This window comes from Myxine glutinosa, chromosome 2 (genome assembly GCF_964187855.1).
Source record: "Myxine glutinosa chromosome 2, kmMyxGlut1.1, whole genome shotgun sequence".
NCBI lineage: Eukaryota > Metazoa > Chordata > Myxini > Myxiniformes > Myxinidae > Myxine > Myxine glutinosa.
In genome coordinates, this window is record NC_136262.1 from 38168832 (window position 1) to 38182438 (window position 13607).

Sequence of the window (13607 nt, forward strand, 5' to 3'; positions counted from 1 at the left end):
ATCTCCCCCAACCTTCTGCCTCGCTCTTCCCCCTCCTCAAATAACACCTCATTGTGGCTCACCCAATCACCATCAAACCTTTTGTCCGCCCCATCCTTCCCTTTCTCCGAGCTATTCTGAAATCTCTGACACACCTTCAACAGCTCTCCCTACCTCTTCCACCTCTTCCACATCTTACCCTACCCCTCCTCCCCCCTGTTCTGTATCTGATGCTCCCCCTTCCTCTTCATTAACGGTATGGACCTCAAACATCCGGGGCCTTCGTTCAAACTTAACTGATCTCTCCATACAGGTTGCTTCTGTCAAACCAGACGTGATCTGCTTAACAGAAACTTTCCTACTTTATGATGTCTCTGATTCCATAGTATCTCTCCCGGGCTACTCCCTCCTCCGGTATGATAGACCTGAGCCTCGTCCTGGAGGCGGGGTTGCTATCTTTATCAAAAACTCTCTTCCTCACTCGCCCTGCACTGCACTCTCTCCACCTCACCCCCAGGAATACCTCTGGCTACGGCTTCCCCTTCGCTCCCACCTCTTGTTCATATGTGTGTTGTACCGTCCACCAAACAGTGATGACTCCATCTACATCTCGCTGTCTGATGATATGGACCAACTTCTATCTACTCATCCCAACTCTCTCTTCCTCATATGTGGTGATTTCAACTGTCATCATGCCAGTTGGCTGGGTGTGGGTACCTCTCTCACCAGCCATGGCTCCTCAGCAAAGGACTTCTGCGACTCACTGGGACTGACACAATCTGTCAATTTCCCGACCCGGATCTCAGTCAACGGAACATCTTCTCTTCTGGACTTGGTTATGACTAACTTCCCTGAAAATGTCTGCTGCTCTTCTTCTGCTCCGATCGGATCATCTGATCATGTCCTTGTTAAAGTGGACATCTCTCTGACCATCCTCAGGGAGCCTGCTCAGCGTCGACGAGTCTGGCATTTCACTCAGGCCAACTGGCACGGTCTTCAAGCAGCCATCAATCATCTGGACTGGTCTCCCATCTCTACCACCTCTGACATCAACTCATCCTGGGAATTCTTCCAAAGTAAATTGCTCTCTCTCATGCACAGATTTATCCCATCTCGTCTTCAGTTGTCATACCCTTCCTCCCGTCCATGGTACACGGAATCTTGTGGTGAGGCTGTTGCCCAGAAACAACTTGCCTTCGTCTCCTGGAAAGCAAATCCAACGGAAGGAAATCTCATTTCCTTTCACAAAGCCCGAAACAAGTGTGTGTCCACCCTCAGGAGAGCCAGGAAACAATATCTCTCCGTTCTCAAGACCGAACTCTCTTATCTGTCTCCCTCTTCCAAATCCTGGTGGCGTCTGGTCAAATCCGTTTCTGGTGTTTGTTCCCCCTCCATCCCCTCCCTTACCTCAAACGGCTACACAGCTGACCGCACGTGAAAAAGCTGAATGCCTCAACTCTGTGTTTGCCTCTAAATCTTGTGTCCCAAACCCATCCCTCTCTGTACCCACCATACCCAGTCGTACCCTGCTGCTCCTGGACTCCGTGTCCTTTCCTCCTGACAAGGGGTCATTCCATGTCAAATCATCAAAGAATCTGCCGTCATCTCTCAGATTTTTGTAAAACTTTGGGAACCAATTGGGACCCATGAAAAACAGCTAGAACTCAAATATTTTTGCTAACAGCCTCTTAATTAGTGAGATACAGGTTAACGAACTTTGGACTAATTAGCGCGATGTCGCGAATTCAAATGGCCATATCTCTAAAAGTATAACACCTAGAGAGCTGGTTTTGGTGTCATTTTAAAGGTATTTTCATGCCCTATAAATTTGTCTGGGCAACATTTTCCTACCTCCAATCACAAAAAAGTTATCACAAAATATAAACTTCAATCGTGAATCCAAAAAAAATGTATCCTTCAAATTTCCTCAAATTCATCCCAGATGTACCTTATGATGTCAAGAAGCTTCCACATAAGTTTTGTGATGGGCACTCCAATAGTTTCTGAGATATGAGCAATAATGTACATGTACGTATGGCATATAGGTTCGAAAATCAGCATTTGTAATGTATTATACAATCATTCTAACCTAGCCATGACAGGGAACACAGGGAACAACCATCAATTGCTTTGAAGTATCATATACTTTCATTTTCAACTGGGCCTGAGGGGAATTCTCATCTGGGGAATTCCAACTGGGATTTCCCATGTGGGTAAGTTGAGGTGATGCAACTTTCACAGTCTAAGATCCCCAGGGAAAGTCCAAGTTGGCTTAGTGTAATGCTTAGGCCTGCCACCAACAGAAATTGGCAGTTCACTTCTGAAGGAGTTGCAGAAAAATGACGACTGCCAAGGAAAAGTTCATCTTGAAGCAGAAATCCTGCTGCAATCCCTTTGGAGCTCATGAAAAACCAAAGTCGTCTGGCTTGAGAGCTGTTAGCCAAAAAGCCATAGCCGCTCATCCAAGCCTCAAACTGCAAAGTGCACAGAAAATCTGTACCCAGTGTCGTAAGAAACTGGCAAAAAGACAACCAGGTGTGGTAGAGACTCAGAGTGAAATACCATTACCAGTGACCAGCAGCGCTATTAGCAGTAGTGAGAACAATGATGGTGGAGGTGAATCACCAATATCAGGCAGTTCAGGGGAGTTTGAATTTCATTCTCCTGAAATGGAACTGAATACACTGAATGAGTCTTTGGGATTGATTGGAGAATCACCTATTCCAAAAAAGAGACTTGCTGCAGATAAATATGTGAAATCCAAAACCAAGAAAATCGGTGACACTGGTTAGTGAACCTAAGTCAGGTTAGTGAACACTGTGTACTTGAACTCACTTATTGATTGTATAATACATTACAAATGCTGATTTTCGAACCTATATGCCATACGTACATGTACATTATTGCTCATATCTCAGAAACTATTGGAGTGCCCATCACAAAACTTATGTGGAAGCTTCTTGACATCATAAGGTACATCTGGGATGAATTTGAGGAAATTTGAAGGATACATTTTTTTTGGATTCACGATTGAAGTTTATATTTTGTGATAACTTTTTTGTGATTGGAGGTAGGAAAATGTTGCCCAGACAAATTTATAGGGCATGAAAATACCTTTAAAATGACACCAAAACCAGCTCTCTAGGTGTTATACTTTTAGAGATATGGCCATTTGAATTCGCGACGTCGCGCTAATTAGTCCAAAGTTCGTTAGTCTGTATCTCACTAATTAAGAGGCTGTTAGCAAAAATATTTGAGTTCTTGCCGTTTTTCATGGGTCCCAATTGGTTCCCAAAGTTTTACAAAAATCTGAGAGATGACGGCAGATTCTTTGATGATTTGACATGGAATGGCTGCAAGTTGGAAAAGTTTCTGTCAACCCTCGACTCTGATTCTGCAACTGGACCCGACGGCATCAGCCCACGGGTCCTAAAATCCTGCTCTGCTGCTCTATCTCACCCTCTCTCTGTTCTCTTCACCCTCTCTTTTGCTCAAGGTCAACTGCCATCTGCTTGGAAATCAGCCAACATCACCGCTTTGCACAAAAAAGGTGCAAAAACAGATCCTAGCAACTACAGACCAATCAGCCTTCTCCCAATTATCAGCAAAGTCATGGAATCCATCATTGCTTCGGATATGAAATCTTTCCTCTTCTCCAATGGCTTGATCTCTGATCATCAATTTGGTTTCAGACCAGGTCACTCTACTCTGGACATGCTGCTTCTGCTGTCTCAACAATGGATGGAGGTCCTCAATGCCAAACAGGAAATTAGAGCTGTCTCCCTCGACATATCACGTGCCTTCGACACGGTCTGGCACCCCGCTCTGCTCACCAAACTCTCCTCCTTTGGTATCCATGGAAATCTCCACGCATGGCTGGCGGACTTCCTCTCTAGTCGTCGTCAACGTGTGGCCCTGAATGGGTTTCTCTCATCTCCTCTTCCTGTTCAGGCTGGAGTTCCCCAAGGCAGTGTTCTGGGCCCCGTGCTTTTTCTGGTCTTCATCAATGATCTCTCTGACTCTCTCGAAAATCCTCTCTATCTCTTTGCTGATGACTCCACTCTCTGCCGCTCCATTCCTCTTCCCTCAGATCGGCAGTCTGCTGCCTCCTCACTCTCTGAAGACCTGGACAAAATCAGACTGGTCAAACAAGTGGAACATGTCTTTCAATCCTGACAAATCTCACACTCTTACTATGTCTCTCCGAAAAGATCGACTGGACAACCCTCCCATCTACTTTCTCAACAATCCTCTCCAAGAAGTTCTGTCGCTCAAGATTTTGGGTCTCACTATCTGCCATGATCTTTCTTGGGAAAACCACATTTCCAAGCTGGCCTCCAAAGCCAGTCGCCGACTGGGCATCCTCCGTCGTGCGAAGTCCTTCCTCGGCACACCTGAGCTCCTCACCACATACAAGGCTTTCATCCGCAGCTCAATGGAATACTGTTCTCCCCTATGGGCCGGTGCTCCTGCCTCACACCTAGCTCGGCTTCACGCTGTTGAAACCAAAGCTTTCAGAATTATTGGAATCTCCCGCGATGAAGCTATCTCTGAGGGCCTTTCACTCACTCACCGCAGGCAGGTAGGTGGTCTTTCTGTCTTCTACCGACTCCTCTCCGGCCTTGCACCCCCAGCTCTCTCTGTGCTCTGTCCCCCAAATATTCCTACAGGTCGCACAAGATCTGCCAGCAACCCTCTGATGGTTAAACTGCCGAAATCTCGGCTCTCTGCTCACCTTCACTCTTTCATTCCTCTTTTCTCCCGCCTCTGGAACAAACTCCCTCACTCCCTTCAAACCCACTCCTCCCTCCAGGTCTTTAAAACAGCTGTTCACCACCATCTCTTATCTTCCCCCATCCAAAACCTTGATCTTTTCTACCCCCGCTAATTCACCCCAGATCCACCTTGTTTGAAATTCCAACTTCTCTCCTGGAAGTCCTGGCAGTGTCCATATGTTTTATACCTCTCCCACCGCCCCCTTCCCATGCCCCCCCCCCCCCCAAAGCCCTCGCCCTCTCTCAGATCTCTCGATGTCTCCATGTCTCTCGGTCCCTGCTCTCAAATGTTGTGTTTGTGTCCTTCCCCCTCTCTCCCCATCTTGTCTACCGCTCCCGATGTTATATGTTTTATGTGTCGGTTTGTCTTTCTGTGTGATTAATGTTCGCTCTTTCACGAGCCTCGATCTTGTATACAAAAAAAAATAAAAATAATAATAATCGTTAGAGAGGATCTTGAAGGAACCTGTCTTATTTAAACCTCAGACATTTAGTTTGGTTTGCTCTTTGTTGTTGAAGTGTGCGGCATCACCATGCCTAGATCAAAAGAGCTCTCTGAGGCCTTCAGAAAGAAGGTTATAGATGGCTGCGAGTCTGGGAAGGGATTTAAAAGATCTCCAAACAATTTGAAATCAATCATTCGACTGTCCGGAAGATCATCTACAAGTGGAGAAGATTCCAAACAACTGACAACTTGTTCAGGCCAGGCCACCCCAGCAAGTTCAGCCCGAGAGCAGACCGCAAGATGCTGAAAGAAGTCTCTAAGAACCCCAGAATGTCATCACGGAACCTACAGGTAGCTCTTGCCACTGTTGATGTCAAAGTGCACGAGTCTACCATGAGAAAGAGGCTGCACAAATTTGATCTACATGGGATGTGTGCCAGGAGGAAACCTTTGCTGTCCAGAAAGAACATCAGGGCAAGACTAAAGTTTGCCAATGAACACCGAGGCAAAGACCAGCACTTCTGGAACAATGTGCTCTGGACAGATGAGTCAAAGGTAGAGCTATTTGGCCACAGTACCAGAAGACATGTTTGGCGAAAACCAAAGACAGCATTTATCCACAAGAACCTGATACCAACTGTAAAGCATGGTGGTGGAAATATTATGGTTTGGGGCAGCTTTGCTGCATCAGGGCCTGGGAAGCTCACCATCATAGAATCCACTATGAATTCTTCATTGTACCAGAGGGTGCTTGAGGATAATGTGAGGCCATCTGTCGGAAAGTTGAAGCTCAACCGAAGGTGACCTTGCAACATGACAATGACTCTAAACGTACCAGTAAATCCACCAAGGAATGGCTGAAAAGAAAGAAATGGAGCGGTCTGGAATAGCCAAGTCAAAGCCCAGATCTAAATCACATCGAGATGTTGTGGGGGGATTTGAAACGAGCTGTGCATGCAAGAAACCCCTCAAACATCGCACAGCTGAAAGAATTCTGCATGGAGGAGTGGGCAAAAATTTCTCCCTGTCGATGTCAGAGACTGGTAGACAGTTATAAGAAACGCCATTTGAGGTTTTCTGCCAAAGGGGGCAATACCACCTATTTGAGCCAAGGGTGTACTTACTTTTTCCACATGTGAAATTTGCATTTATGTTTATTTAAATAATACAATGGACTAGAAAATGTAAATGTTTCATGATGTTTGTTATATTATATCACCTTTATCTATCAATATTGTTGAAATGAAGATCAAATAGCTGTATGTTGAAATATGTTAAAGTCAAAACTTTACATGGGGTGTACTTACTTTTTCACGTGACTGTACATACATCCACACACACACACACATCTCCTTTTTTCATTTCTGTTCCTCACAATTCTATCTCTCTCCTTTTTACGCACGCATGCGCACAAAACACACACACACACACGCCGAAAGCACCTGGCATTACCCGGGTTCTTTTTGAATAAATTTACTACTTTAATTCAGCTTTTACTCGTGGCCGTAGACGATTGACTACTATAATTCAGCTCAGCTTTTAATTGTGAAATGGGCCCAGCCCAGCCGAAGCGGCCTCGACCGGCCTCACCACCTTGCCTAAAACATTCCCGGGGCCTGTCCCGACATTTTTTGTTTTGGAGGTTTCCTCCTATCTTTCACCTTTCAGGAGATTAGCGCGTGCAAACAAACAAACACAAATAAACAAACAAAAACTTTCACATATATATATATAATTATATATATATATATGAAAGTTTTTGTTTGTTTGTCTGCAAACAAATCCAAGATTAGTTGTTGTATATCTATATTATAATAGGCGAAGGTGATTCTGTCTGTCCGTCTGTCCGAGGGTGTGGCTTACTCCGTTTGCAGAGTAGCTCCACCCATTCTTGGAGAGGCTTCATGGAAACAAATATCCACCATTTTATTAACTCGAATAGCTTTGAGGCCTGTTTAGTTAGGCCCGTGCTGTCTTTCTCTCTCGCACAGGTTTATTTCAACTCTAATTCGATACATCATTTCATTTTTAACAGCCGCTAACATAGTTTTAGACTCGGTTGAAAAAAAAACGGGAAGAGAATCCCATGAAAGTTTCCGTTTATAGAACGAAATGAATTCTCAAAGGCCTGTAAAATAAAGCCCATTCATTGAGTCACCCTCACGATTTTATCTCGAATTCACCATCTGATTTAATTTTTATCAATGGTTTTAGACTCGGTGTCAGAAATAATTGAGAACATTCACGCACACACGGGAAAATGCAGAGATATATGTTTTAAAATCGCGCCACGATGATACACGAAAATACACAGTTGGCGAAAATGTCGACATATATTAAAAATTCGCTTTTTCTTTTCCGTCAAGATATACTGTATTACTTTTACTTTTGATGACAGACGTCACAAAACGACATATATTTCTTCGTTCTTATTTCATTCAACATTATTATCCGGAAGTAAAACCTAAAATATGTCAGGAAATTACCGAGATATTTCTTCGTTTTTTTTTTTAGTTATGTGCGTATACACTTTAAATAGGTTTATTTGAAATCTTTAATTTTCACAATGTAATTTACTTTCCATTTGATGATTATGAGACACTTCCTCTTGAGGATCGTGACAATTCATGCGTTGCGTGGAAACTTCCATTTCCAAAATGAATGAGACGGGGGAGGAGCGAGGGGATGGAGAGAGAGGAGCGAGGGGTTGAAGAGTGAGCGAGGGGTTGGAGAGTGAGGGGCGAGGGGTTGGAGAGAGGGGCGAGGGGTTGGAGAGGGGGGCGAGGGGTTGGAGAGGGAGGGGCGGGGGGTTGGAGAGCGCGGAGCGACAGCGAGGGGTTGGAGAGTGAGGAGCTAGGAGTTGGAGAGCGAGGAGCTAGGGGTTGAGGAGCGAGGGGTTGGAGAGTGAGGGGTGAGGAGCTAGGGGTTGGAGAGCGACGAGCTAAGGGTTGGAGAGCGAGGAGCTAGGGGTTGGAGAGCGAGGAGCTAGGGGTTGGAGAGCGAAGAGCTAGAGGTTGGAGAGCGAGGAGCGAGGGGTTGGAGAGCGAGGAGCGAGGGGTTGAGGAGCGAGGGGTTGGAGAGCGATGATCGAGGGGTTGGAGAGCGAGGAGCTAGGGGTTGGAGAGAGAGGAGCTAGGGGTTGGAGAGCGAGGAGCGAGGGGTTGGAGAGCGAGGAGCGAGGGGTTGGAGAGCGAGGGGTTGGAGAGCGAGGAGCGAGGGGTTGGAGAGCGAGGAGCGAGGGGTTGGAGAGCGAGGAGCGAGGGGTTGGAGAGCGAGGAGCGAGGGGTTGGAGAGCGAGGAGCGAGGGGTTGGAGAGCGAGGAGCGAGGGGTTGGAGAGCGAGGAGCGAGGGGTTGGAGAGCGAGGAGCGAGGGGTTGGAGAGTGAGGAGCTAGGGTTGGAGAGGAGTGAGGGGTTGGAGAGTGAGGAGTTGAAGAGCGAGGAGCTAGGGGTTGGGGAGCGAGGAGCTAGGGGTTGGAGAGCGAGGGGTTGGTGAGCAAGGGCCGATTGGAGGGGAGAGTGAGGAGCGATTGGAGGGGAGTGTGAGGGATTGGAGAGGAGTGTGAGGGATTGGAGAGGAGTGTGAGGGATTGGAGAGGAGTGTGAGGGATTGGAGAGGAGTGTGAGGGATTGGAGAGGAGTGTGAGGGATTGGAGAGGAGTGTGGGGGATTGGAGAGGAGTGTGGGGGATTGGAGAGGAGTGTGGGGGATTGGAGAGGAGTGTGGGGGATTGGAGAGGAGTGTGGGGGATTGGAGAGGAGTGTGGGGGATTGGAGAGGAGTGTGGGGGATTGGAGAGGAGTGTGGGGGATTGGAGAGGAGTGTGGGGGATTGGAGAGGAGTGTGGGGGATTGGAGAGGAGTGTGGGGGATTGGAGAGGAGTGTGTGTTCCATCCCCGCCACCAGACCACTGAACTGAAAATATATACGTACATAGAATGACCATTGCCATTCACACCACAAAGGTGGAGATGCAGCTACTGGGCACCATCTTGGTTGGCACTCGATGCTGGGCGATGGTGATTTCCGTCACACATTTGCACGTAATTCAGAGCGAAAAGCGATTGCGTTTTTCACCTTTTATGCGATCGTGTTTTGTGTCTATTTTTGTCGATTTTGTGCGATATGAATTAAATGTCTTTGAAACAGCTGTGAAACGTCTTTCCACAACCCTTCCGTAACCGATTGGAGCAGTTTATTGCTGCACAAAATGGCATTTTAACAGTTGTCTGGCTTTTAAAATCTGGGACACGTTCAAAACAAACGAGATCCGCGAAGCGAGTTGGTCGAGTCGTGCAAGTCGCGCTAACCAAGATGGCGACACGGCGGCTTCACTTTTCACGGAGTATATATTTATATATTTTGCGTTCTATATATTTTCAATTCAGTGCGCCCGACTCGCTCACGTACTTGATTTGTTGCATAGACTTGGCCATTGGGCCTTCACGGTGTAATTTGTGCGAGGCTTTTGTCCGAGTGAGCTTGAGTCGAGAGGGTGAATGTACGGGTTGGGAATGTGCGGGTCTCCCTTCCCCCGCCCGGCAACGCCGGTACTGGAGGGCGTCACAGGATCAGTGAGTCTCCAAAATCCGCTTTGTGCTGTTGTTGCGAAGATGCAGGACGATGTCGCGATTGTTGTGCTGCTCTCCTACCATGAGAACTGCAACGTCATTGTTGACTGGCCCACCCTCCCTTCCTCCTCCCTTCCCCCTCCCTTCCTCCTCCCTTCCCCCTCCCCCTCCCCTTCCCCCTCCCCCTCCCCTTCCCCCTCCCCCCTCCCTTCCCCCTCCCCTCCCCCTCCCCCCTCCCTTCCCCCCTCCCCCTCACCCTCACCCTCCCCTTCCCCCCTCCCCTCTCCCCCCCTTCCCCCCTCCCCTCCCCCCCCCTTCCCCCCTCCCCTCCCCCCCCCCTTCCCCCCTCCCCTCCCTCTAAAACTTTTCACCGGTAGTATATATATATATATATATATATATATATATATATATATATATATATATACACACACACACATATACACATACATGTATATATACACCTGGTTGCATGAGCGCCTGAGCATTTATAGGATGAGTTTATATATGCGCATTTATCGTATTCACAGTTTAGTTATAGAAATTAAAATTTTCAAATGCTAGATATCGATTGTTTTTGGGGGGGGGGGGGTAGGGGGGGGGGCTTACATATTTGCGTTAATGGTTTTTTTTTTACGTGAATTTTTATTTACAGATGGTTTCCAACGGTTCTGTGATTTTATTTTTTTTCCTGTTGTACCGGCTTCGATGTGGGCACGCCAAATTTCAGCTTTCTGCGACACGCAGAAGGTACAAAACGTTAATGAGCTAGTCATTGGTTAGGAAAAGCTTTATACATTAGATCTAGGTAGTTTCGCAAGGTGTTCCACGACTTTATTTATGCATAATATTTACATTTGCTGGTGCAGAATGATTGGGCACCTATCACGTAGATTTTTGGTTTTGATCGAATTTAGCCTTTCTCATGTGCGATGTCAAACACCAAGTAATTTTTCTTTCTGGGTTTTATTTGGGACTTTGATAGTCAACCGATGAGGGAGACTTTTGATACCTGTGTGATTGATTGGTATTGGTCGTTGCATCTGCATTAGGTGCAACTGAATGCAGGACAGCTGCAGTACATTCGCTTGGCACAGCCAGTCTCGGCTGGCACGCAGATGGTGCACGGTCAGGTGCAGACACTTGCAGCGAGTGGAAATCCGCAGCAGGTAACCGCAGTGTTTGCGAACGATTGGATTGCACAGCCATCAAATAGATATTGTGCCTGCTGACAGTGTTGTGGTGTTTTACCTTTTTCCCTCGTTGCCCACATTTTTCCAGCTATACCAGATCCAGCAGGTGACGCTGCCTTCTGGACAGGAGGGAACTCAGTCAGTGTTCCTGCAGCAGGGCCCTTCGACTGATGCGCAACCAGTAGCTGTTGATCAGGTGCAGCAGTGAGACCTGCTGGGACTATGGGCAGAAGAAACAAACAAACTCAACTTTGGAGTTGCAGGATGACACGGTGTGAATTCTTGCCTTTTCGGATGCATCATCAGTCCCAAAGCTTACTTTCAATGCCACCATCTCCTGTAACTCATTTTTCCTTCAACCATTGACAATTTTCCCAGTGTCGTCCACCCTACCAAGCCATTGTTCTCCTCTGGTCGATACCATTATCATGATAACCATGAAATGAAATGCCGAGCCAGTCTCTTGGCCTTTGTACCTTGTGAGGGTGGAGGGGTTTGGTTGAGAATTGAAGTGAATCAAGGTAAGGCAGAAGCGACAGGTACAACAAGACACTTTGTAGATTGACTTGTCAGTGTTTGATTTTATTTTCGGAATTTTTCTTGTGAGGAGTAGGGTGGTTAGGCTAGGGGGTTGGGGATAGAGGAGCTGCTGCAGCCCGTTTTGTCATTTGAAAATCGTCTATTTTTCGAAGTCTGTGTTTAGCGGGGGGTTGTTTTTTATTTTTATTTTGGTGGATTAAAAGATCCGGTGCTAAGTGAAAAGTTTTAAACTTCCGATGTTCTGTCGTCGGACTTTTTAAAGGTACCATTAGGTTATTTAAAGAAAAAAAAAATGATAAGCTAGGTTTGCCCGACCCACCAAAGTTGGGGATTTATTTCTTTTTATCTTGATCAGTTGTTGCTCTAGGTATCGGAAAGATTACACTTTTTCTTTTAATCGCCATTATGAAAGTCCTACAGAAGAAATCCACATTACCATGCAAAGGGTTCATCTGGGTACAACAAAAACACACGTTCACCAGCACAGAGAGATCTAGAAGAAGAAGAAGAAGAAGAAAAGAAAAAAGAAAGAAAAAAAGACATCGCACGGAAAAGGGTCATATATTATCTCGTCTGATCTAATGTGGCTCCGTGTACTTTTGCTCGTCTTCCAGCGGTTTCAGAAAGACACTAAGTTCTGCCCATCGGCTCTTTAAAGACTGTTGTATAGTTTGTGCATACATACTTTCGTGAATGCGTTCTTCTTGCACAATCCCGCCCTCCCCTGCCCCCACCTCCTCCCTTTACCCCGCATGCTTATTATGAACACTCGTTTCCAGAGGGTAAGAGAACTTAGCTTGAGAGGGTAAAAAGCGCCTCAGAGGGACCGTGTGGACGTGCATGCCTTTAATGTGTCAGGGCAAGCACAGGTGTGTCACACAACAACTGCAGCACAAGTCTCTGCAGCCGAGTTCGCCTTAATTTAACTTCTGGAGGGATTTCTTTTATTGGGGGGGGTGGGGGGGGGGCGAGGGTGCCGGAACTGCTTCCGCCTGGTGTAAGGCTATCTACATATGCAAACATGGCAGTATGTGCACCCTGTGCACCCCCTTTCTCCCCCCCCCCCCCTCCCCCCTCCCTCCACGTACATGTAGTGTCTGGATGGTCCCCTAACACTCGGTGTTTCTCTTGTACAAACAGTTTTGTTCACTTTTTACAATTCTTCACCTGTTTGTATCTTGTACTTATTGATGTGGTTCGATTATGAATACGGTTTGTGCTTTTATTATTTTTTCCCATGGTTGTTTGTAAAAAATGTTTTTTATTTTATTATTATTTTGATTGACTATCCGGACCCGCCGGTGTCCATCCGCTCGTTGGAAGCCGAATTGTATTAAGTCCCAACAATGGCTATTATTTTGATTTTCGTTTTTTCTTTCTGCTGTACATTTTGATGATTTTATTTTATTTTTGGCAATGAGAGATTGATGAGGCAATAAACTACATATCTGTCTTTGTTATGAAATGATCTTCAACTACAGCTTGTTGTTGAGCAAATCCTCGTTTGTCAAAATTGCTCAAGCCGAGGGCGGAAAATGCAGAAGATCGACCTTTGGTCAAGGACTGTGATTCAAAGTCGAACGTTTCGGTCTCGGGTGACTTTTGCCGTTTCTTTGTCGACCCAGGTTTTAAATACCAGGTCTTTGTAAATCCCAACGGGTGAATAGTTTACGTTTTGTATCTCAGAGTAGACCAGAAAATCACAAAGAATCACATTTGATCAAATTCAATCACAGGAATCACCATAGGTCCAGTCTTTCATACTTTGAATGGTATGTTCTTTCATCGTTTTGGTGAAGTGAGTGGGTGGGTCAGTGTGATCACTCGATGGTGAAGAATCACTTTAAAAATTCTACGAGCTGGATCCAGATCTTCACCAAAATCTAATCATTTCGTCCTTATCACATATACTACATCTCTGCCAAATTTCGTCCGAATCCGTCCACAAATATTTGAGATATCTTGTTCACAAATGGACGGACAGACAGGGGTGAAAATATAACCTCCATGCAACTTTGGTGGCGGAGGTAACTAGAACGGCACGCGGCAGAGCGCAAACCTCCGTCTGTCTACGTTATAGATGGGAGGGTGTTGAATTGGGGGGGGG

The 13607-nt window shown here is 46.3% G+C and overlaps 1 protein-coding gene across 14 annotated transcripts in view; it reads left to right on the forward strand.

Moving 5' to 3' along the window:
• The window catches only part of NFYC (nuclear transcription factor Y subunit gamma), a 71639-nt gene extending 58686 nt beyond the window's left edge, over positions 1–12953 (forward strand). For all 14 annotated transcript variants that reach the window (XM_078773186.1, XM_078773184.1, XM_078773193.1 and 11 more), the window contains 2 exons: positions 10820–10936; positions 11049–12953. In XM_078773186.1, coding sequence (XP_078629312.1) covers positions 10820–10936; positions 11049–11168 — 237 coding nt within the window. In that variant the 3' untranslated portion in view covers positions 11169–12953. The remainder of the gene's footprint in view (positions 1–10819; positions 10937–11048) is intronic.
• The last annotated feature ends 654 nt before the right edge of the window (positions 12954–13607 follow it).